Raw genomic sequence first — 26,939 nt, forward strand, 5'->3', positions numbered from 1 at the left:
CAAAAGTGCATGAAGTGAAATGAGAAAGTGTTCCTGATTCTGAAATCGGTGATGACAAAGAGGGAATGACGACAAATTTTTTCGACAATCCAGCGAAAATGAGAATAAAATAACAGTACTGCATGACTTGATGCATGTCTTGATGCATGACTTGACGCATGTCTTGATGCATGTCTTGACGCATGTCTTGATGCATGACTTGGCACATGACTTGATGCACGTCTTGACGCATGTCTTGATGCATGACTTGACGCATGTCTTGACACATGACTTGACGCATGACTTGATGCATGACTTGACGCATGTCTTGATGCATGTCTTGATGTATGTCTTGATGCATGACTTGACGCATGTCTTGACACATGTCTTGGCACATGACTTGATGCATGACTTGACGCATGTCTTGATGCATGTCTTGATGCATGACTTGACGCATGTCTTGACGCATGACTTGACGCATGACTTGATGCATGACTTGACGCATGTCTTGACGCATGACTTGACGCATGTCTTGACGAATGACTTGACGCATGTCTTGATGCATGTCTTGACACACGACTTGACGCATGACTTGATGCATTACTTGACGCATGACTTGACGCATGTCTTTATGCATGACTTGACGCATGTCTTGACGCATGACTTGATGCATGTCTTGACACATGACTTTGATGCATGACTTGACGCATGACTTGATGCATGACTTGACGCATGACTTGATGCATGACTTGACGCATGTCTTGATGCATGACTTGACACATGACTTGATGCATGACTTGATGCATGACTTGACGCATGTCTTGATGCATGACTTGACGCATGTCTTGATGCATGACTTGACACATGACTTGACGCATGTCTTGATGCATGACTTGACGCACGTCTTGATGCATGACTTGACGCATGTCTTGATGCATGACTTGACACATGACTTGATGCATGACTTGACGCATGTCTTGATGCATGACTTCACGCATGTCTTGATGCATTACTTGACGCATGACTTGATGCATGCCTTGACGCATGTCTTGATGCATGCCTTGACGCATGTCTTGATGCGTGCTTAGTAATCCATGCAGGTAAGAAAATTACACAACAGCATTGCATGATAGATAGCTGGCTGGCAGGCAGGCAGGCAGGCAGGCAGGCAGGCTGGCTGGCTGGCTGGCTGGCTGGCTGGCTGGCTGGATAGATAGATAGATAGATAGATAGATAGATAGATAGATAGATAGATAGATAGATAGATAGATAGATAGATAGATAGATAGATAGATAGATAGATAGATAGATAGATAGATAGATAGATAGATAGATAGATAGATAGATAGAATGCCTGTTAACGTTTCCCCTCTGGGGAACGGGTTGAATATAGGAAGGTGAAAGGTTAAAAGGAAACGCAATAAGGATAATCTAATAAGGGGAGCAAGGAATGAGCGGGTCAAGCCAGTCCTGGAAATGCTTATCTCCGTCTCCAACGTCAAACTCACTAAAGCATGTGAGGAATGAATAAAGGCACGTTGCATCTGAACTGAAAGGCCTCGCAGTTTCCGCAAACCGCTGAATATCTGCAAGAAGCCCTGTGACACGCCAGCAGCTTTCGCAACGGCGGCTGGCGTGTCGCAGGGCTTGACTGCGGGCGTCTCGGCTTCTATTATCCCGCTCACACCCCTCCATTGGCCACCTTATCAGTCCACCACCAGTTACAGACAACATTGTAGGTAGGACCCCCCTCCCCCTCCCCTCTCCCCTCTCCCCTCTCTGCGCTCTTTGGATTGGCCTTCGCTCTTAACACACACACCCCCCCACACACACACACACCCCCACCCCCCCACACACACACGCCAACTCCCACACAGCAGTTCCGTGTTGGGAGGATATTTAAGAGCCCGTCCTCCTCCCTCCTTCCTCCGCACACGCTGCTGGATCTGAAGCCACCTATCTCGTCAGCATGTCGGACCGAGGATCGTTCGACACCAACGTGGTGACTCTGACCCGGTTCGTTTTGGAGGAGGGCAGGAGAGCCAAGGGGACCGGGGAGCTGACGACCCTGATCAACTCCCTGTGCACGGCCGTCAAGGCTATCTCCACCGCCGTGCGCAAGGCGGGCATCGCCCATCTGTAAGTCCCGCCAGCTCCGCACGTTTATTTGTTCTCTCTCTCTCTCTGTGTGTGCGTGTGTGTGTGCGTGCGTGTGTGCGTGCGTGCGCGTCGGTAACGAACGCTCCCATCCGTCTGCGGTGGCGCAGCGTGCACATGAGGTCTCGGGCGTGTAAATCTCGAACTTGCGTCAGTTGCCTCCGGATCAGCTCGCGCCCGCCGGCCGCTGCAGCGAGTATTGATCAGGTCTCCGGAGGCTCGCGCGTCAGGGTTCTAGTCTCTCACTGTAGCCCCGGACTCCGGACTACTCTTCCCACCGGACTCCGGACTACTCTTCCCACCGGACTCCGGACTACTCTTCCCACCCCCACAACGTTTTCTAAGAGTTTTCCCCAAAAACTTTGATTTACAACGAGCAGCTGTCACACAGAGCAGAGGGGGACACACAAGACAACACAAGACAACACAAGACAACACAAAACAACACAAGACAACACAAGACAACACAAGACAACACAAGACAAGACAACACAAAACAACACAAGACAACACAAAACAACACAAGACAACACAAAACAACACAAAACAACACAAAACAACACAAGACAAGACAACACAAAACAACACAAGACAAGACAACACAAAACAACACAAGACAACACAAGACAACACAAGACAACACAAAACAACACAAGACAACACAAAACAACACAAGACAACACAAAACAACGCAAGACAACGCAAGACAACGCAAAACAACGCAAGACAACGCAAAACAACGCAAAACAACACAAGACAACACAAGACAACACAAGACAACACAAGACAACGCAAAACAACACAAAACAACACAAGACAACACAAGACAACGCAAAACAACACAAAACAACACAAGACAACACAAAACAACACAAAAGAAATGTGTAGGGACAAGGGTCCTTCCAAAGCCGCCCGTTTTAAGTCTCCAGGGTTCAAATCAGATGCACTTAACGTTGCACACCAACAGGCGGTGACCTGCTGACTTCCGTAACAGCAGTGACGCGTGAGGCTGAGGCGGACGTGACGTCTCACAACGCGGAAGCGTGAATACAACAATAGCTCCGACTTGTACAACAGGGAAGCGGTCGGACGGGTTTCCTGTGGCGCATCACAGCCGGGACGTTCAGGTGTGGCTGCAGCGCCGCCTGCGCGCCGGTGACGTCACGGCAAGACAGAGGGGTTATAGCAGCAGTGTGGGTTTGCGACATGAATGTGTGTTAACGTCCTACTTCTGGAGACTGTCTGCGTCGTACGTGTGGTTTTTAATTATGCTCCATATAATATGTGTCGCTTGCCCCCCCCCTCCCATCTCCCCCCCATCTCCCCCTGAGAGCAGGATAGGCGGCTTGGATAATGGATGGATGACCCCCCCCCTTTTTTCTCCCCCAACTGTATCCGGCCAATTACCCCGCTCTTCCGAGCCGTCCCGGTCTCTGCTCCACCCCCTCTGCTGATCCGGGGAGAGCTGCAGACTACCACATGCCTCCTCCCATACATGTGGAGTCACCAGCCGCTTCTTTTCACCTGACAGTGAGGAGTTTCACCAGGGGGACGTAGCGCGTGGGAGGATCACGCTATTCCCCCCGAACAGGCGCCCCGACCGACCAGAGGAGGCGCTAGTGCAGCGACCAGGACACATACCCACATCCGGCTTCCCACCCGCAGACACGGCCAATTGTGTCTGTGGGGACGCCCGACCAAGCCGGAGGTAACACGGGGATTTGAACCAGCGATCCCCATGTTGGTAGGCAATGGCATAGACCGCTACACTACCCGGACGCCCCCCCCCCCGCCGTCCACTTGTCTTTTAATATTTTAGCACGATGTGTTTGCTGCCGTATATTCACTATGTTCCTCCACATGCTGGTTTCCTGCCAGCACGTTTGGCTTTTTCCCGGGTAGAAACGAGAGCGTAACGTTGGAAGTTCCAACTTCCAAGGCGACTTGGACGCAGCATAGACTGCCCTCCCTCATGTGCAAGGTGAGGAATGACTTTATCATTCTGACCTGGCGTTCTGTTTGATTCCACACACCCCCCCCCCCCACCAGCCAGACAGGCTTAAGGGTCTACATGTCCTATATCAATCCAGGGAAGAGTGTCCTGCTCGGGTTTAGCTCTCCCTCGGCTGTCCTGCAGGTGGACATGTGGTGGAAAACCCCCCTCTGACTCCGGTAACTCCACGTCGTCCAGGGAAGAGTGTCCTGCTCGGGTTTAGCGCTGCCTCGGCTGTCCTGCAGGTGGACATGTGGTGGAAAACCCCCCTCTGACTCCGGTAACTCCACGTTGTCCAGGGAAGAGTGTCCTGCTCGGGTTTAGTTCTGCCTCGGCTGTCCTGCAGGTGGACATGTGGTGGAAAACCCCCCTCTGACTCTGGTAACTCCATGTTGTCCAGGGACGAGTGTCCTGCTCGGGTTTAGCTCTGCCTCGGCTGTCCTGCAGGTGGACATGTGGTGGAAAACCCCCCTCTGACTCCGGTAACTCCACGTTGTCCAGGGAAGAGTGTCCCGCTCGGGTTTAGCTCCCCCTCGGCTGTCCTGCAGGTGGACATGTGGTGGAAAACCTCCCTCTGACTCCGGTAACTCCACGTTGTCCAGGGAAGAGTGTCCCGCTCGGGTTTAGCTCCCCCTCGGCTGTCCTGCAGGTGGACATGTGGTGGAAAACCCCCCTCTGACTCCGGTAACTCCACGTTGTCCAGGGAAGAGTGTCCTGCTCGGGTTTAGTTCTGCCTCGGCTGTCCTGCAGGTGGACATGTAGTGGAAAACCCCCCTCTGACTCTGGTAACTCCACTTTGTTCAGGGAAGAGCGTCCTGCTCGGGTTTAGCTCTCCCTCGGCTGTCCTGCAGGTGGACATGTGGTGGAAAACCCCCCTCTGACTCCGGTAACTCGATGTTGTCCAGGGAAGAGTGTCCTGCTCGGGTTTAGCTCTGCCTCGGCTGTCCTGCAGGTGGACATGTGGTGGAAAACCCCCCTCTGACTCCGGTAACTCCACGTTGTCCAGGGAAGAGTGTCCTGCTCGGGTTTAGCTGTCCCTCGGCTGTCCTGCAGGTGGACATGTGGTGGAAAACCCTCCTCTGACTCCGGTAACTCCACGTTGTCCAGGGAAGAGTGTCCTGCTCGGGTTTAGCTCTCCCTCGGCTGTCCTGCAGGTGGACATGTGGTGGAAAACCCACCTCTGACTCCGGTAACTCCACGTTGTCCAGGGAAGCTCCATGTTGTCCAGGGACGAGTGTCCTGCTCGGGTTTAGCTCTGCCTCGGCTGTCCTGCAGGTGGACATGTGGTGGAAAACCCTCCTCTGACTCCGGTAACTCCACGTTGTCCAGGGAAGAGTGTCCTGCTCGGGTTTAGCTCTGCCTCGGCTGTCCTGCAGATGGACATGTAGCGGAAAACCCCCCTCTGACTCCGGTAACTCCACATTGTCCAGGGAAGAGTGTCCTGCCCAGGTTTAGCTCTGCCTCGGCTGTCCTGCAGGTGGACATGTGGTGGAAAACCCCCCTCTGACTCCGGTAACTCCACTTTGTCCAGGGAAGAGTGTCCTGCTCGGGTTTAGCTCTGCCTCGGCTGTCCTGCAGGTGGACATGTGGTGGAAAACCCCCCTCTGACTCCGGTAACTCCACGTTGTCCAGGGAAGAGTGTCCTGCTCGGGTTTAGCTGTCCCTCGGCTGTCCTGCAGGTGGACATGTGGTGGAAAACCCTCCTCTGACTCCGGTAACTCCACGTTGTCCAGGGAAGAGTGTCCTGCTCGGGTTTAGCTCTCCCTCGGCTGTCCTGCAGGTGGACATGTGGTGGAAAACCCACCTCTGACTCCGGTAACTCCACGTTGTCCAGGGAAGAGTGTCCTGCTCGGGTTTAGCTCTGCCTCGGCTGTCCTGCAGATGGACATGTAGCGGAAAACCCCCCTCTGACTCCGGTAACTCCACATTGTCCAGGGAAGAGTGTCCTGCCCAGGTTTAGCTCTGCCTCGGCTGTCCTGCAGGTGGACATGTGGTGGAAAACCCCCCTCTGACTCCGGTAACTCGATGTTGTCCAGGGAAGAGTGTCCTGCTCGGGTTTAGCTCTGCCTCGGCTGTCCTGCAGGTGGACATGTGGTGGAAAACCCCCCTCTGACTCCGGTAACTCCACGTTGTCCAGGGAAGAGTGTCCTGCTCGGGTTTAGCTGTCCCTCGGCTGTCCTGCAGGTGGACATGTGGTGGAAAACCCTCCTCTGACTCCGGTAACTCCACGTTGTCCAGGGAAGAGTGTCCTGCTCGGGTTTAGCTCTCCCTCGGCTGTCCTGCAGGTGGACATGTGGTGGAAAACCCACCTCTGACTCCGGTAACTCCACGTTGTCCAGGGAAGAGTGTCCTGCTCGGGTTTAGCTCTGCCTCGGCTGTCCTGCAGGTGGACATGTGGTGGAAAACCCCCCTCTGACTCCGGTAACTCCACGTTGTCCAGGGAAGAGTGTCCCGCTCGGGTTTAGCTCCCCCTCGGCTGTCCTGCAGGTGGACATGTGGTGGAAAACCTCCCTCTGACTCCGGTAACTCCACGTTGTCCAGGGAAGAGTGTCCCGCTCGGGTTTAGCTCCCCCTCGGCTGTCCTGCAGGTGGACATGTGGTGGAAAACCCCCCTCTGACTCCGGTAACTCCACGTTGTCCAGGGAAGAGTGTCCTGCTCGGGTTTAGTTCTGCCTCGGCTGTCCTGCAGGTGGACATGTAGTGGAAAACCCCCCTCTGACTCTGGTAACTCCACTTTGTTCAGGGAAGAGCGTCCTGCTCGGGTTTAGCTCTCCCTCGGCTGTCCTGCAGGTGGACATGTGGTGGAAAACCCCCCTCTGACTCCGGTAACTCGATGTTGTCCAGGGAAGAGTGTCCTGCTCGGGTTTAGCTCTGCCTCGGCTGTCCTGCAGGTGGACATGTGGTGGAAAACCCCCCTCTGACTCCGGTAACTCCACGTTGTCCAGGGAAGAGTGTCCTGCTCGGGTTTAGCTGTCCCTCGGCTGTCCTGCAGGTGGACATGTGGTGGAAAACCCTCCTCTGACTCCGGTAACTCCACGTTGTCCAGGGAAGAGTGTCCTGCTCGGGTTTAGCTCTCCCTCGGCTGTCCTGCAGGTGGACATGTGGTGGAAAACCCACCTCTGACTCCGGTAACTCCACGTTGTCCAGGGAAGCTCCATGTTGTCCAGGGACGAGTGTCCTGCTCGGGTTTAGCTCTGCCTCGGCTGTCCTGCAGGTGGACATGTGGTGGAAAACCCTCCTCTGACTCCGGTAACTCCACGTTGTCCAGGGAAGAGTGTCCTGCTCGGGTTTAGCTCTGCCTCGGCTGTCCTGCAGATGGACATGTAGCGGAAAACCCCCCTCTGACTCCGGTAACTCCACATTGTCCAGGGAAGAGTGTCCTGCCCAGGTTTAGCTCTGCCTCGGCTGTCCTGCAGGTGGACATGTGGTGGAAAACCCCCCTCTGACTCCGGTAACTCCACTTTGTCCAGGGAAGAGTGTCCTGCTCGGGTTTAGCTCTGCCTCGGCTGTCCTGCAGGTGGACATGTGGTGGAAAACCCCCCTCTGACTCCGGTAACTCCACGTTGTCCAGGGAAGAGTGTCCTGCTCGGGTTTAGCTGTCCCTCGGCTGTCCTGCAGGTGGACATGTGGTGGAAAACCCTCCTCTGACTCCGGTAACTCCACGTTGTCCAGGGAAGAGTGTCCTGCTCGGGTTTAGCTCTCCCTCGGCTGTCCTGCAGGTGGACATGTGGTGGAAAACCCACCTCTGACTCCGGTAACTCCACGTTGTCCAGGGAAGAGTGTCCTGCTCGGGTTTAGCTCTGCCTCGGCTGTCCTGCAGATGGACATGTAGCGGAAAACCCCCCTCTGACTCCGGTAACTCCACATTGTCCAGGGAAGAGTGTCCTGCCCAGGTTTAGCTCTGCCTCGGCTGTCCTGCAGGTGGACATGTGGTGGAAAACCCCCCTCTGACTCCGGTAACTCGATGTTGTCCAGGGAAGAGTGTCCTGCTCGGGTTTAGCTCTGCCTCGGCTGTCCTGCAGGTGGACATGTGGTGGAAAACCCCCCTCTGACTCCGGTAACTCCACGTTGTCCAGGGAAGAGTGTCCTGCTCGGGTTTAGCTGTCCCTCGGCTGTCCTGCAGGTGGACATGTGGTGGAAAACCCTCCTCTGACTCCGGTAACTCCACGTTGTCCAGGGAAGAGTGTCCTGCTCGGGTTTAGCTCTCCCTCGGCTGTCCTGCAGGTGGACATGTGGTGGAAAACCCACCTCTGACTCCGGTAACTCCACGTTGTCCAGGGAAGAGTGTCCTGCTCGGGTTTAGCTCTGCCTCGGCTGTCCTGCAGGTGGACATGTGGTGGAAAACCCTCCTCTGACTCCGGTAACTCCACGTTGTCCAGGGAAGAGTGTCCTGCTCGGGTTTAGCTCTGCCTCGGCTGTCCTGCAGATGGACATGTGGCGGAAAACCCCCCTCTGACTCCGGTAACTCCACATTGTCCAGGGAAGAGTGTCCTGCCCAGGTTTAGCTCTGCCTCGGCTGTCCTGCAGGTGGACATGTGGTGGAAAACCCCCCTCTGACTCCGGTAACTCCACTTTGTCCAGGGAAGAGTGTCCTGCTCGGGTTTAGCTCTGCCTCGGCTGTCCTGCAGATGGACATGTAGCGGAAAACCCCCCTCTGACTCCGGTAACTCCACATTGTCCAGGGAAGAGTGTCCTGCCCAGGTTTAGCTCTGCCTCGGCTGTCCTGCAGGTGGACATGTGGTGGAAAACCCCCCTCTGACTCCGGTAACTCCACTTTGTCCAGGGAAGAGTGTCCTGCTCGGGTTTAGCTCTCCCTCGGCTGTCCTGCAGGTGGACATGTGGTGGAAAACCCCCCTCTGACTCCGGTAACTCCACGTTGTCCAGGGAAGAGTGTCCTGCTCGGGTTTAGCTGTCCCTCGGCTGTCCTGCAGGTGGACATGTAGTGGAAAACCCCCCTCTGACTCTGGTAACTCCACTTTGTTCAGGGAAGAGCGTCCTGCTCGGGTTTAGCTCTCCCTCGGCTGTCCTGCAGGTGGACATGTGGTGGAAAACCCCCCTCTGACTCCGGTAACTCGATGTTGTCCAGGGAAGAGTGTCCTGCTCGGGTTTAGCTCTGCCTCGGCTGTCCTGCAGGTGGGCATGTGGTGGAAAACCCTCCTCTGACTCCGGTAACTCCACGTTGTCCAGGGAAGAGTGTCCTGCTCGGGTTTAGCTCTCCCTCGGCTGTCCTGCAGGTGGACATGTGGTGGAAAACCCACCTCTGACTCCGGTAACTCCACGTTGTCCAGGGAAGAGTGTCCTGCTCGGGTTTAGCTCTGCCTCGGCTGTCCTGCAGGTGGACATGTGGTGGAAAACCCTCCTCTGACTCCGGTAACTCCACGTTGTCCAGGGAAGAGTGTCCTGCTCGGGTTTAGCTCTGCCTCGGCTGTCCTGCAGATGGACATGTAGTGGAAAACCCCCCTCTGACTCCGGTAACTCCACATTGTCCAGGGAAGAGTGTCCTGCCCAGGTTTAGCTCTGCCTCGGCTGTCCTGCAGGTGGACATGTGGTGGAAAACCCCCCTCTGACTCCGGTAACTCGATGTTGTCCAGGGAAGAGTGTCCTGCTCGGGTTTAGCTCTGCCTCGGCTGTCCTGCAGGTGGACATGTGGTGGAAAACCCCCCTCTGACTCCGGTAACTCGATGTTGTCCAGGGAAGAGTGTCCTGCTCGGGTTTAGCTCTGCCTCGGCTGTCCTGCAGGTGGACATGTGGTGGAAAACCCCCCTCTGACTCCGGTAACTCCACGTTGTCCAGGGAAGAGTGTCCTGCTCGGGTTTAGCTGTCCCTCGGCTGTCCTGCAGGTGGACATGTGGTGGAAAACCCTCCTCTGACTCCGGTAACTCCACGTTGTCCAGGGAAGAGTGTCCTGCTCGGGTTTAGCTCTCCCTCGGCTGTCCTGCAGGTGGACATGTGGTGGAAAACCCACCTCTGACTCCGGTAACTCCACGTTGTCCAGGGAAGAGTGTCCTGCTCGGGTTTAGCTCTGCCTCGGCTGTCCTGCAGGTGGACATGTGGTGGAAAACCCTCCTCTGACTCCGGTAACTCCACGTTGTCCAGGGAAGAGTGTCCTGCTCGGGTTTAGCTCTGCCTCGGCTGTCCTGCAGATGGACATGTGGCGGAAAACCCCCCTCTGACTCCGGTAACTCCACATTGTCCAGGGAAGAGTGTCCTGCCCAGGTTTAGCTCTGCCTCGGCTGTCCTGCAGGTGGACATGTGGTGGAAAACCCCCCTCTGACTCCGGTAACTCCACTTTGTCCAGGGAAGAGTGTCCTGCTCGGGTTTAGCTCTCCCTCGGCTGTCCTGCAGGTGGACATGTGGTGGAAAACCCCCCTCTGACTCCGGTAACTCCACGTTGTCCAGGGAAGAGTGTCCTGCTCGGGTTTAGCTGTCCCTCGGCTGTCCTGCAGGTGGACATGTAGTGGAAAACCCCCCTCTGACTCTGGTAACTCCACTTTGTTCAGGGAAGAGCGTCCTGCTCGGGTTTAGCTCTCCCTCGGCTGTCCTGCAGGTGGACATGTGGTGGAAAACCCCCCTCTGACTCCGGTAACTCGATGTTGTCCAGGGAAGAGTGTCCTGCTCGGGTTTAGCTCTGCCTCGGCTGTCCTGCAGGTGGGCATGTGGTGGAAAACCCTCCTCTGACTCCGGTAACTCCACGTTGTCCAGGGAAGAGTGTCCTGCTCGGGTTTAGCTCTCCCTCGGCTGTCCTGCAGGTGGACATGTGGTGGAAAACCCACCTCTGACTCCGGTAACTCCACGTTGTCCAGGGAAGAGTGTCCTGCTCGGGTTTAGCTCTGCCTCGGCTGTCCTGCAGGTGGACATGTGGTGGAAAACCCTCCTCTGACTCCGGTAACTCCACGTTGTCCAGGGAAGAGTGTCCTGCTCGGGTTTAGCTCTGCCTCGGCTGTCCTGCAGATGGACATGTAGTGGAAAACCCCCCTCTGACTCCGGTAACTCCACATTGTCCCGGGAAGAGTGTCCTGCCCAGGTTTAGCTCTGCCTCGGCTGTCCTGCAGGTGGACATGTGGTGGAAAACCCCCCTCTGACTCCGGTAACTCCACTTTGTCCAGGGAAGAGTGTCCTGCTCGGGTTTAGCTCTCCCTCGGCTGTCCTGCAGGTGGACATGTGGTGGAAAACCCCCCTCTGACTCCGGTAACTCCACGTTGTCCAGGGAAGAGTGTCCTGCTCGGGTTTAGCTCTCCCTCGGCTGTCCTGCAGGTGGACATGCGGTGGAAAACCCCCCTCTGACTCCGGTAACTCCACGTTGTCCAGGGAAGAGTGTCCTGCTCGGGTTTAGCTCCCCCTCGGCTGTCCTGCAGGTGGACATGTGGTGGAAAACCCCCCTCTGACTCCGGTAACTCCACGTTGTCCAGGGAAGAGTGTCCTGCTCGGGTTTAGCTGTCCCTCGGCTGTCCTGCAGGTGGACATGTGGTGGAAAACCCCCCTCTGACTCTGGTAACTCCATGTTGTCCAGGGAAGAGTGTCCCGCTCGGGTTTAGTTCTCCCTCGGCTGTCCTGCAGGTGGACATGTGGTGGAAAACCCCCCTCTGACTCCGGTAACTCCACGTTGTCCAGGGAAGAGTGTCCTGCTCGGGTTTAGCTGTCCCTCGGCTGTGCTGCAGGTGGACATGTGGTGGAAAACCTCCCTCTGACTCCGGTAGCTCCACGTTGTCCAGGTCGGCTGCACAGGGACCGTGTGCAACTGATGAACATTCATGTAAATGTGGCAGTTTGGCCAGCATGGCAAATCTTATCCGTAGTCCCTGGGCAAGTACGAAAAACACACGCACTACAAACAGGCTGCGGTACATTAAAACACAGACAGCAGGCCTACTACACACTTGACTTACTGTTACAATAAATACGTAGAACAAGGAGTAAAGACGACACATCAGGCTGAAGTCTGACTCCTTCTCTCTGTGTCTGCACCGTCCCGTCGTCCCACTGCACCCTTACGCAGTTTGATTAAGGTAGTCGAAGGACTAACGGTCGGCTGTAAATATGATTTCTACTGAGCCCACTTAATCCTTGATGAACTCTGAGGGGTGAAAAAATGTTGGAGGGGACCCCAAAAAACCAGAACAAGCAGAAAGACACATTCTACCTGTTCTGTATGTGCATGTGTCTGTCGGTATGTTAACCAGCAAGCAAGGTGGCGCTAAACCACGACAACTAGACATCTGACCGAACACAACAGCTGTCTCCTATGCGAACGGGAGGAGGACAGGTCTGAGGCCGCACGCCCCAAAGTTTCCTCCTGACAAGCGAGATCTTCCGGTGCCATGACCCCCCCCCCACACACACACACACATCACAAACTTATTACTGTTACAGCACAACAGACGGAGGTTTCTCTTCAGACAGATTTAAAAGACCCAAACAGGTTTATACAGCCACGAAAAATCTGGAAAAGTCAGTAAGTTTAAAAATGTGTTTGCAGTATTTGAAGTTCAAACTGAAGTTCCACCACCAAGTGTTAAAAGGCACCTTTTCTGTGGCATCTCTAATAAAAGTTTGTTTCGCTCATGGAAATCAATCTAAAAGTTATGGAGGAGTCATGGAAAAGCCATTAAAAGTCACAGATGATAAAGTGCTTGAACTCTGTCCAAAACAGATTAGGAAAACTTGCCGAGTATTGGACGTCCGTGTCTCGGTTACAACTGCCCAACAAGAAAACCATCTGTCGCCTCAGCGTTCTCCACCGATAACTGTGGTTTCCCTTTTGTCTTCTCAGTTATGGCATCGCTGGCAGCACCAATGTGACGGGTGACCAGGTGAAGAAGCTGGACATCCTGTCCAATGACTTGGTCATCAACATGATCAAGTCGTCCTTCACCTCCTGTATCTTGGTATCTGAAGAAGATGAAGATGCCATCATTATAGAGCCGGACACAAGGGTAAGTGGGGTGGAACGCCATTTATTTAATTTCCGGTTTATATAAGTACCGAGGATTGGGAGTGATGAAGACGGACAGGATTGGGAACGAGTATATTACAGGGACAGTTCAGGTTGGACGGTTTGGAGACAAAGCAAGAGAGACAAGATGGAGATGGTTTGGACATGTGTGGAGGAGAGATGCTGAGTATATTGGGAGAAGGATGCTGAATATGGAGCTGCCAGGGAAGAGGAGAAGAGGAAGGCCAAAGAGGAGGTTTATGGATGTGGTGAGGGAGGACATGCAGGTGGCTGGTGTGGCAGAGGAAGATGCAGAGGACAGGAAGAGATGGAAATGGATGATCTGCTGTGGCGCCCCCTAACGGGAGCAGCCGAAAGTAGTAGTAGTAGTAGTTGATAAGTACCGAGGATCCCCAGGTCTCGCTGGACCTCTTTGATGGGGAATGGATCGCTGCTCTCCAACAAGGTCCTGTGACGTCCGTGGTGAACTTTGACCTTTTCTTCAAGAATCCAGATCTTTATTCCATTATGGCTGAAGGGTTGCCCTCTAGTCATGTAAATACTGAATGCATTTTGCATCGCCTCTGTTAAATGGCTATCATCAACCACAGAGACAACGTAATCCAGTTTTCTGGGATCTGTTTTGACTTGCCAAACGTGTGTTATTTTCTTTTCCAGGGTAAATACATTGTGTGCTTCGATCCTCTGGACGGGTCATCCAACATCGACTGCCTCGTTTCCATCGGCTCCATCTTCGCCATCTACAAAAAGGTAACGCCAGTATTTTTGTTTTCATGCCATTTCTGTTATGAACTGTTTTTTTAGTAAAGGGAGAGCGACATGTCTGTTTGTCCCCCAGTATAACAGAATAACCTTTGTATCTCAGTATCACCTTATGTAGTGACCAAGTGCAGTACTAGATAATAAAAACGAGCCGTAATGAGGATGAGGTGTGTCCAGATGACACTACATTGAGTTGATGAGGCTCGTGTGGTCAGGCCCTGAATGAGAAACCTCCCTCCAAGTCTTTATTTACATCTCCCTGGTGAAACTCCTCACTGTCAGGTGAAAAGAAGCGGCTGGTGACTCCACATGTATGGGAGGAGGCATGTGGTAGTCTGCAGCCCTCCCCGGATCAGCAGAGGGGGTGGAGCAGAGACCGGGACGGCTCGGAAGAGTGGGGTAATTGGCCGGACACAATTGGGGGGGGGGGGGGGTCAGTTATCATGGATCACTTTTAAGATTTAAAAGTATGGAGCTCTTACGCCACAATATGCATGTGTTGGGACAAAAAATACACATTTTAGAAGGGAAGAACTTGGTTTTGAATCTTTGCAAGCATGAATTCGTGCGTGTATTTTAAATTCCCCATTCATACAAAAGTGTTGCCCTCCGCGAAATAAAAGTATGCAATTCTACAACAGCCATTTGACAGGGATTATCCAATACATTCGCACAGTTACAGAACTTTCACTGCAACTTTCACTTGCTAAGTCTGATCTCCAGTTTTGAACGCTTGTGAATGACTGTCTGAAAAAAAAGATGGACTGAAGTTCAAGTAGGGGTGAAGTGATCCTGGGGGGAAGTTAGTAAGGGGCTAGCTATATTTTGAAAACCTACTGCAAAAGAATCCGCCCCCTCTTCTGCTTAACAGCCTTGTGACTACACAAACTGATTGACAGCAAGTAGGGAGCAATGGGAGACACCAGCTTGCAGAGAACTCTCCTGATGGCTCTCCTGATAAGGGGCGGGTACAGAGAAAGTGTTCTCTCTGTTTAATTACGGCGTCTAGGGCCACAGAGACCGGATTTATTTCTCAGTGCATCTACTTACTTGATAGCTGTCAGGATGTAGACAGTTCCATCCATCCATCCATTATCCGAACTGTGGGGATGCTGGAGCCTATCCCAGCAGTCATTGGGTGGCAGGCGGGGAGACACCCTGGACACGCCACAGGACTGACATACACACACAGACACACACACACACACACACATCCACAGGGACAAGTTAGTATGGCTGATTCACCTGACCTACATGTCTTTGGACTGTGGGAGGAAACCGGAGCACCCGGAGGAAACCCACACAGACACGGGGCGAACATGCAAACCCCACACAGAGGATGACCCCCAAGGTTGGCCTACCCTGGGGCTCGAACCCAGGATCTTCTTGCTGTGAGGCGACCGCGCTAACCACTGCGCCGCCGTGCCGCCCTAGACAGTTCCAAATATTATAAAATGTGTTCTCAATTAAAATCACTGTGTGTCACTTAAAATAATAGTTTTGAAATCTTGGTTTTAAAAGGGTGAATCTTTGCACATGTGAATTTCTTCCCAGGTTTCCGGACTTGTTTTAAATCAGTTTGTCAGTATCAGAATAAAGTCAGTTTATTTGGACAAGTATGTGTAGGCCTACACAAAGAAGGAATTTGACTCTGGTTCCTCCATTGCTGTCCATGTACTTACACAGAATAGACATACAGCTAAAACAAAGACAACAAGGTAAACGTTAACATCTAACTACTATGTACACATATATAGATGCATATAATAAAAAGTATATCATAAAAATACATTATTACAGGAAGACAATGGTGCAGAGTGCAAAGATGCTGGAATAAATATTTTCAGGTTACTTTATATACATACATGAGGTAGGTGGACATGACAGAATATGCATGTATACAATACACAGTATATACAGTATGCTTAGATTTGTGTTTGACAACGATGATAAGTTAAAAGGGTGTTTAAACTACAGGATATATAATTTAGTATTTGTAGGTATAGTGGATGTTCAGGCTACAGGTATATTGTACAGGGATTGTTTCTGACACTGTATAACTCTTAAGTGTTTATCAGAGTGATGGCCTGTGGAAAGAAACTGTTCTTGTGTCTCTTTGTTCTGGGGTACAGTGCTCTGTAGCGCCTACCAGAGGGGATGAGATGGAACAGGTTGTGATCAGGGTGTGATGGGTCTGCAGTGATGTTGCCTGCCCGTTTCCTGACTCTGGAGGTGTATAAGTCCTTAATGGAGGGCAGGTTGGCACCAGTGATCTTCTCTGCAGTCCTGACTGTCCGTTGTAGTCGGTCCCTGTCCTGTTTGGTGGCTGATCCAAACCAGACAGTGATGGATGTGCAGAGGACAAACTGGATTATTGCAGAGTAGAACTGAATCAGCAGTTCCTGAGGCAGGTTGAACTTCCTGAGCTGGCGAAGAAAGTACATCCTCTGCTGGGCCTTTTGGTGATTGTGAATGTGTTGTATGCCCACTTTAGGCCCTGGGAGATTGTGGAGCCCAGAAACCAGAAGGTTTCCACAGCAGACACTGTGCTGTTAGTATAGTGAGGGGGAGCAGTGTTGGGGGGCTCCTTCTGAAGTCCACTGTCATCTCCACAGTTCTGAGCATGTTAAGCTCCAGGTTGTTATGGCTGCACCAGAGGGCCAGCTGTTCCACCTCCCGTCTTTACAGAGACTCGTCACTGTCCTGGATGAGGCCGATGATCGTTGTGTCATCTGCAAACTTCAGGATGGGTCACCTTAGGTGCAGTCATTTGTGTAGAGGGAGGAGAGCAGAGGGGAGAGCATACATCCCTGGGAGCACCAGTGCTGTTTGTCCGGGTGCTGGATGGGATTTTGCCCGGCCTCACCTCCTGCCTCCTGTCTGTCAGGAAATTTGTTATCCACTGACAGGTGGGGGTGGGCACAGTGAGCTGGGTGAGTTTGGTGAGTGGTACTTCTGGGATGATGGTGTTGAACACCAAGCTGAAGTCCACGAACAGGATCCTTGCATACATCCTTGGGAGTTGAGGTGTTGCAGGATGTAGTACAGTCCCATGTTAACTGCATCATGCACTGACTGACCTGTTTGCCTGGTAGGCAAACTGCAGTGGGCCCAGCACGGCACCTGTGATGTTGTTCAGGTGATTCAATGCCAGTCTCTTGAATGACCTCATGACCACAGACATCAGGGCGATGGGCCTATAGTCGTTCAGCCCAGTGATGGAGGGTTTCTTGGGGACCGAGATTATAGTGGAGCATTTGAAGCAGGAGGGGACTTTGCAAAGCTCCATTGATCTATTTAAGATCTGTGTGAAGATGGGGGCCAGCTGGTCTGTGTAGACTTTGAGACAGGAGGGTGACATGCCATCTGGGCCTGTTGCCTTCCTGATCATCTGTCGCTGGAAGAGCTGACACACATCCTCTTCACAGACCATCAGTGCCGGTGGGGAGTCAGGGGGGAGAGGAGGGGTGATGGCAGGGGTTGCAATTGGTTGTGTGATGTCTGAGTTGGAGCAGGTGAGGGGTGTGAAAAGTGGGCTGATCAAAGCAGCAGTAAACGCATTCAAGTCATCAGCTAGTTGAAGGTTCTCTAAAGTGGGGGGAGGGTTTCCTGTAGTTGGTGATGTCCTGCAGGCCTCTCCACACAGACGCAGGATCGTTAACTGAAAACCGGTTTTTCAGATTTTCGGTGTCCCCCCTTTTGGCTACTCCGATCTCTTTTGTCAGTGTGTTTCTGACTTGGTTGTACAGGATCCTATCTCCACTCCTGTAGGCCTCCTCCTTTGCCTGATGAAGCTGCCTGACTTTTGCTGTGAACCAGGGCTTGCTGTTGAAGGTGCAGAAAGTTTTGGTGGGCACACACGTCCTCACAAAACTAATGTAAGATGTCACAGTGTCAGTAAGTTTGTCCAGGTCTGTAGATGCAGCCTCAAAAACTTTGCAATCAGTGCGGTCAAGGCAGGCGTGGAGCTCCAGTTTTGACTCATTGGTCCATCTCCTCACAGTTTTAACCACAGGCTTTGCAGAGTTTAGTTTCTGCCTGTAGGTTGGGAGAAGATGAGCCAGACAGTGATCAGAGTCCTAAAGCTGTGATAGATTAACAAGGAACTCCATGTACTGTAGTTCCACATAAGTGAGACTTTGAATTACTTCACATTTCTCTGAATTGCTCAAATGAGAAACGGCAAGGATGTCACAAACACAATGTAGATATGATTACCTGTCCTAAAATAAATATCACTTCACCCTTTTTTGTTCCTCTCAGACCTCAGAGGGTGAGCCTACTGAGAAAGATGCCCTGCAGCCTGGTAGAGACCTGGTAGCAGCTGGTTATTCTCTTTATGGCAGCGCCACCATGATGGTTCTCTCCACTGGCCAGGGAGTCAACTGCTTCATGCTCGACCCGGTGAGTCCTGCCTTTATATTCCACATCAGACAGAATGCACTTTGACCTAAAATTGTTTTTAAGGATGACTAGGTTTGAGATGAGTGCACATTGACAAAGCTGTAGTATTTATTTTTTATTTTTTTAGATTAAGTTTTACTGCTACACATAGCTTCTCGGTGTAAATGCACTCTGCAGCTGTAGTATCCTTTTCCACCAATAGGAGGAAGATCTAACTTGAAGGGGTTGTAAACATTTTTTTTAATGTATATTTTGAGGTAAAAACGTGTTGGTGTGGATCTAGGATGGTAGAACTGATTGCCCCCATGATAACGGGTCTAAGATGCACTTTTACACATGGACATCACCATCACTGTCCTCTACATCTACACCCCTTTTTTATTCTTTCTATAATTGAGGCTAAAAACGAGTGCTTACTTACTCTTTAAACCATAAACTAACCTGACATCATCTCTGGCCCTTACCCATCGTGTGACCAATACAAAGATAACCTGCTGCATGTGACTCCCAGGTTGCAAACATATTGACGGTGTTCACCGTTTATTATTTTGGATTGGGTTTTTTTCCTGACCATCAGGCGATTGGCGAGTTCATCCTGGTGGATCGAGACGTGAGGATCAAGAAGCGAGGAAATATCTACAGTGTGAATGAGGGCTATTCCATGTACTTTGACCCAGCGGTCACAGAGTACCTGCAGAAGAAGAAGTTCCCTCAGGTACATACAGTATATTGTAGGGGTGTAAGAAAGTATCGATACACTGGAGTATGGCGACATTATCTTTTGTGATACTGTATCGATTCTCAAAACCACTGTATCAGTTTTTAATTGTTTACATGGAAAGGTTCGTGACAAACATGTTGTGTTGTGTAACCCCATGACCGCTAGACAACAATGTTGTAATCTATCTTCCACTCCAACCCAACAACGTACACTGAGACAGGAAGTAGCATAAGCACAAAGAACACAGGCCTATGAAATCACAATATATCACCTTTCTTACAGTATCACAATATATTGAATCGTAACCCATATCGTGATACGCATCGTATCGCCAGATTCCTGCCAATACACAACCCTAGTATATTGAATGTTGTTAATGACGGCACCACTCAGCAAAGTGGTGCTTCACATTTGTACCAATACACATCTTTTATATGCACTTTGAAAAATTAGTTATGAATGGAGGAGCATGCTACCAATTCCCTTTTTGTAGCGAAACTGAAACAGTGTCAGTTTATTTCATTCATTTTTTAATTTCTATTATTCTAAGTCAAACACGGTAGTTCAGCCCCCCTCTGTGCTACCAAGTTCTTGGCAGACAAACTGTTTGGAAATGATGCACCCCTCTAATACTGCCCCTTAAACCGTTTTTTTAGGATGGCAGCGCCCCCTACAATGCCCGGTACGTCGGTTCCATGGTGTCAGATGTCCACAGAACCCTAGTATATGGAGGTATCTTCTTATATCCAGCCAACACTAAAAGCCCCAAAGGAAAGGTAAGGATTCACATCAGGCCTTGCTCTCGTTTCTGTTTTGAAAGGAAAGGAAAGTGATCATGAGTTCTACACCGACTGTGTTGTAGGGATAACACTCCATCAGCAGCCATGACACAGAGGAATGACTGCTTGGTGTCATGTTCTGCGTGTCTCCGAAATGCCGCCAAAATTGTGTCCACTGATGGGGAATCTGTGAAGGTTATGAACGACTTCTTGGTTTGATGATAGGCTGCATTGTGTACTGAAACAGCACAACAATGCTACATAAAGCTGCAGGATGGATCGCTGTGGTTTGCGTTTTCTCATACAGTTGTACGTAGTGTTTATATTTGCATTTTCTTAACACGATGTAGCTTAGGAACATATTGGAAGACCTGACTCTTCTGTTTGAACCCGGTTTACACCAGAACAGACTGCAGGCAGTGTCACAATTCTGTTACTTAACTGTCCACATCCTTCATTACTTAAATATTTGCAAAACTGAGCAAATAGTGTGAATGTCACAATTTAAGAATGCAGAAGTACCAGGTGAGGGTCAGCATGAGATCAGATGTTTTTTTGGTTTGTCTGGGTTTTTTCTCCGTGTTAACAAATGTGTGGACTAGTCATCTGTGGTTGTCTTGCATCACAGCAGTCAGCACTTGACCGTGGCAGAGGAATTATATTGAAATGAGTTAAACATCTAACGTCACCAGAACTTTCTCATCTTCATGACAGGAGTGTGTAAGTAGGGCGTCCGGTTGGGGTAGTGGTCTATTCCGTTGCCCACCAACACGGGGATCAGCGGTTTGAATCCCCATGTTACCTCCGGCTGGGTCTGGCATCCCTACAGACATAATTGGCCATGTCTGTGGGTGGGAAGCCAAGTGTGGGTATGTGTCCGGGTCGCTGCACTAGCGCCTCCTCTGGTTGGTCAGGGCACCTGTTCAGGGGGGAGGGGAACTGGGGGGAATAGCGTGATCCTCCCACGCGCTACATCCGCCTGGTGAAACTCCTCACTGTCAGGTGAAAAGAAGCGGCTGGTGACTCCACATGTATGGGAGGAGGCATGTGGTAGTCTGCAGCCCTCCCCGGATCAGCAGAGGGGGGGGAGCAGAGACCGGGACGGCTTGGAAGAGTGGGGTAATTGGCCGGACACAATTGGGGAGAAAAAGGGATACATTTTTTTTTTTTAAAAACACGTTAACAGAAACATGAGGTTGACCTGCAGCACTAAAGGGGTATTTCACTTAAACGCAATTTCCAAATTACAACTACATGAGGTCAAATCCTGAGATATTAAAACTCAAAACGCTCAAAACTCAAAAAGGTAGAAACAAAAGAAGCTAATCCAGCTAATCCTGCAGCCCTCCCTGGATCAGCGGAGGGGGTGGAGCAGCGACCGGGAAGGCTCGGAAGAGTGGGGTAATTGGCCAGGTACAATTGGGGAGAAAATGGGGGGGAATCCAGAAAAAAACAAAACCTAGCTTACATGACATGACAACATCGGAACATGCCAGCACCCTCGACTGTTGGTCTTGCACAGAACATAGACTAGCAAGACAACAGCCACACTCACAACATGCAAACGCCTACTGCACAGTAAAACATCCTGGAGGCAACGTCACTATGATACCACACCATAATACAACGTCACTATGATACCACACCATAATACAACATCACTATGATACTACACCATAATACAACGTCACTATGATACTACACCATAATACAACATCACTATGATACCACACCATAATACAACGTCACTATGATACCACACCATAATACGTCACTATGATACCACACCATAATACCACGTCACTATGATACTACACCATAATACAACGTCACTATGATACTACACCATAATACAACATCACTATGATACTACACCATAATACAACGTCACTATGATACTACACCATAATACAACATCACTATGATACCACACCATAATACAACGTCACTATACTACACCATAATACAACGTCACTATGATACTACACCATAATACAACATCACTATGATACTACACCATAATACAACGTCACTATGATACTACACCATAATACAACGTCACTATGATACTACACCATAATACAACGTTACTATGATACTACACCATAATACAATGTCACTATGATACTACACCATAATACAATGTCACTATACTACACCATAATACAACATCACTATGATACTACACCATAATACAACATCACTATGATACTACACCATAATACAACATCACTATGATAATACACCATCACTATAATACACCATAATACAATGTCACTATGATACTACACCATAATACAATGTCACTATACTACACCATAATACAACATCACTATGATAATACACCATAATACAACATCACTATGATAATACAACATCACTATGATACTACACCATAATACAACATCACTATTATACTACACCATAATACATTAGCCATCACACTTGTTCAACACCTTGCAAAAATACAACTGAAACACCACAGGCCTAAATAAAGTGACAATCAATACTACACAAGATACAGGATGCAGGTGCATAGCACACATGCCACACATTGCTTATATGATAGGCTAGACTGTCCTACATCATGCAAGACAATCTGATAACCAGCACGACGCCATCCAGATTATTATCCCAGTATTATTATTATTTCCAGTATTATTCCCAGTATGATTATTATTCCCGGTATTATTATCCCAGTATTATTCCCAGTATTATTATTATTTCCAGTATCCAGTATTATTCCCAGTATTATTATTATTTCCAGTATTATTCCCAGTATTATTATTGTCCCAGTATTATTATTATTTCCAGTATTATTCCCAGTATTATTATTATTAGGTGTGAATGTGTGTGTGTGTGTGTGTGTGTGTGTGTGTGTGTGTGTGTATGTCGGCCCTGTGACGGCCTGTATTATTATCCCAGTATTATTATTATTCCCAGTATTATTCCCAGTATTATTATTATTAGGTGTGAATGTGTGTTTGTGTGTGTGTGTGTGTATGTCGGCCCTGTGATGGCCTGTATTATTATCCCAGTATTATTATTATTTCCAGTATTATTCCCAGTATTATTATTATTAGGTGTGAATGTGTGTGTGTGTGTGTGTGTGTGTGTGTGTGTGTGTGTGTGTGTGTGTGTGTGTGTATGTCGGCCCTGTGACGGCCTGTATTATTATCCCAGTATTATTATTATTCCCAGTATTATTCCCAGTATTATTATTATTAGGTGTGAGTGTGTGTGTGTGTGTGTGTATGTCGGCCCTGTGATGGCCTGTATTATTATCCCAGTATTATTATTATTCCCAGTATTATTCCCAGTATTATTATTAGGTGTGAATGTGTGTGTGTGTGTGTGGGGGGGGGGGGGCTGTGATGGCCTGGTGGCCTGTCCAGGGTGTCTCCCCACCTGCCGCCCAATGACTGCTGGGATAGGCTCCAACATCCCCGTGAGCCTGAGTAAGGATAAGCGGTTTGGATAATGGATGAATGAATATTATTATTCCGAGGAGTTCTGAACATCCCTCCCAGGTCGTCCATGAGTGAGTGAGGAACCGCAATTTGCGACACAGCCCGTGGCCGCAGCTGGTGACGCCGAGGGAAAAACAGAACAGACCAGTCGCATCGCAGTTAGGGAACACAACCACATAACGAAACACATCAGCAGTAAACAGGACGAGGGCCAGTCCTCACAAACACACAGCTCAAGTAATTCCCTGATTCTCCCCTGAAACCAGAAACCACCACAGGGGCCCGGGGTCTTGTTTTGACATTCTGACCACTCATCCACAGACCGTTCAGAAGTACCGAGTGAAACCACTGTTTTCTAACGACTCGTGTACCACATCAGATTACTTGCGGTATATGAACAGTAAATCGGGTTAGAACAAAGTAGTCAGGAGGGGTGTGGACACCCGGCAGGACTAAAAACAAAACCTGTCAAAGGGCGGAGGAGTTACTCTGCGACCCAACGGCCACCCATACCTGGAGAGGAGACAGGGACCGCCAGGTGCTCCCCCTTCTGAAACACAATGACGACCCAACCAGACTCAGTCACCATACCGGATCGGTCCAGGCCCAGGTTAACAACGGCCGCGTCCTTCCCCAACCTTCCTTGGGGTGGAGCCGAAAGCGGGGAGAGCTGCGATGGATAGGGAACGGTGGAAGGGACTTGCCGAGGCATCAGCTGTGCTCCTACGACCTCCATAGGTTACAGAACTGATGATGATGATGATGATGATGATGATGACTACACATGGACGGCCACAGCAGCAGCAGACACAGCACAGACCGATGTTCGGAACGTGGAATGTGATGAGGGAAGAAACGACATTGGCAGATTTTTGCTATTACTCATTTCAGGAACCTTAATGTACGGAAAAACAGAAATCCATAACTTGTGACACAAAAATGGACGATGTTTCAGAACTCCTCCTAAATTTCTCAAAGTGGACTTTCAGGGCAGCGCATGTCCTTTTCAGGGGAGCCGAGGTCCCCTTGGCGCCCCCGTCATCCGGACCCTGTTGCTTAGTGCAGAATCATCTAAACTGGTTTCAAGAGCTGCAGATGCCGGCCTACGTTCGGTAGAAAGGGCTGACGATACAGACTCGCCGTGTTCTTCCAGCAAGTTAGCGAGGGCCTGCACGCTAATGATCCCTCTCCCGTCGGTGGAGTGTTGGTCTTTTTTGCCGTCTTCTTTTGGTTTGGATGCCATAGGGCCGTTTGTAGACGGTGTCTGCCCTTACTAAAAAGATTAAACAAAGGTTCGGGTTATAAAACAGTTATGGGTTGTAAAGTCCTGGGAGAGTGCGGCAAATGTGTCTACGCCATTCCTCTCGCCACCGGAAGTCTAGTGTAGAATCATGGGGGGGGGGCATCATTCACTGAACTTGTCCTCTTCCTCCTCCTCCTCCTCCATAGCTGCGTCTGCTGTACGAAAGCAACCCCATGGCCTTCATCATGGAGCAGGCTGGAGGCATGGCCACCACGGGCTCCCAGAACATCCTGGACATCCAGCCCGTCAGCATCCACCAGAGGGTTCCCGTGGTGATGGGCTCGCCAGACGACGTCCAGGAGTTCCTCGCCATTTACAAGAAGCACGCCAATAAGAAATGAGACCACGCTGACCTGTGTAGTCTATAACGCACATTCCATGATGTAAAATCACAAGTTTACACCGTCCGTTACAATGAGGAAAAACTACTGTGACCCATAAGCTAAACCACACACACACACACACACACACACACACACACATTGTCTTTAAGACCAAAGATATGTCAAACAATGACCAAAGATGACCACTTGATTCCACCAAGACAGTTTGCTATGCCCACACGTCTAGCCATTCCAGATGTGTGGAGACCAGAACGCAACCTCTCTATGCAACGACACCTTTGTGCCTTCAATATGTGAACAGATGTTGTTTGGGAAGATCCCGAATAAACCCAAACGAACCGAAGAACACCGTGTCTTTGTTTTGCTTTCTTATTTAGCGTTTGGTTTGCAAAATACACTGCGTGTCAGCCGGGCACGGACAGAAACATGTGCATCTGAGAGATGGTGGCGTTATTGTTTAAGGCAGAGATGCAATAACTTCAGGGCTCATTCCACACACCTGCACACATGACATGAAACGGAATATCGTTTCCCCCAGCCCACTGCAACACAAAGACAACAACACACAGCCAAACTACAGGAACACACACATCCAAACTACAAGAACACACACATCCAAACTACAGGATCACACATATCCAAACTACAAGAACACACACATATCCAAACTACAAGAACACACACATCCAGACTACAAGATCACACATATCCAAACTACAAGAACACACACATCCAAACTACAGGATCACACATATCCAAACTACAAGAACACACACATCCAAACTACAAGATCACACACACATCCAAACTACAAGAACACACATATCCAAACTACAAGATCACACACATCCAAACTACAAGAACACACACATATCCAAACTACAAGAACACACACATCCAGACTACAAGATCACACACATCCAAACTACAGGAACACACATATCCAAACTACAAGATCACACACATCCAAACTACAAGATCACACACATATCCAAACTACAGGAACACATACATCAAAACTACAGGAACACACACATATCCAAACTACAGGAACACACATATCCAAACTACAAGATCACACACATCCAAACTACAAGATCACACACATCCAAACTACAAGATCACACACATCCAAACTACAAGATCACACACATCCAAACTACAAGATCACACACACATCCAAACTACAAGATCACACACATCCAAACTACAAGATCACACACATATCCAAACTACAAGATCACACACATCCAAACTACAAGATCACACACATCCAAACTACAAGATCACACACATCCAAACTACAAGATCACACACACATCCAAACTACAGGAACACACACATCCAAACTACAAGATCACACACATATCCAAACTACAGGATCACACACAGCCAAACTACAAGATCACACACATCCAAACTACAACATCACACACATCCAAACTACAGGATCACACACATCCAAACTACAGGATCACACACATCCAAACTACAAGATCACACACATCCAGACTACAAGATCACACACATCCAAACTACAGGAACACACATATCCAAACTACAGGAACACACACATCCAAACTACAGGATCACACACATATCCAAACTACAACACACACATCCAAACTACAAGATCACACACATCCAAACTACAAGATCACACACATCCAAACTACAACACACATATCCAAACTACAAGATCACACACATATCCAAACTACAGGAACACACATATCCAAACTACAAGATCACACACATATCCAAACTACAGGAACACATACATCAAAACTACAGGAACACACACATATCCAAACTACAACACACACATCCAAACTACAAGATCACACACATCCAAACTACAAGATCACACACATCCAAACTACAACACACATATCCAAACTACAAGATCACACACATATCCAAACTACAGGAACACACACATCAAAACTACAGGAACACACACATATCCAAACTACAACACACACATCCAAACTACAAGATCACACACATCCAAACTACAGGAACACACATATCCAAACTACATCACACACACCAAAACTACAAGATCACACAC

At 49.7% G+C, this 26,939-nt stretch overlaps 1 protein-coding gene across 1 annotated transcript; it reads left to right on the forward strand.

Annotated features, from left to right (window-relative positions):
• The first annotated feature begins 1,857 nt into the window (after positions 1-1,857).
• Positions 1,858-25,205, forward strand: fbp1a (fructose-1,6-bisphosphatase 1a). The gene is made up of 7 exons (XM_056282060.1): positions 1,858-2,118; positions 12,900-13,062; positions 13,740-13,832; positions 18,108-18,248; positions 18,826-18,963; positions 19,626-19,745; positions 24,668-25,205. The coding sequence occupies exons 1-7, from the start codon at positions 1,949-1,951 to the stop codon at positions 24,860-24,862; spliced, it is 1,020 nt and encodes a 339-aa protein (XP_056138035.1). The 5' UTR covers positions 1,858-1,948; the 3' UTR covers positions 24,863-25,205.
• The last annotated feature ends 1,734 nt before the right edge of the window (positions 25,206-26,939 follow it).

Source organism: Lampris incognitus, chromosome 1, assembly GCF_029633865.1.
Source record: "Lampris incognitus isolate fLamInc1 chromosome 1, fLamInc1.hap2, whole genome shotgun sequence".
In the NCBI taxonomy this organism is placed as follows: Eukaryota; Metazoa; Chordata; class Actinopteri; order Lampriformes; family Lampridae; genus Lampris; species Lampris incognitus.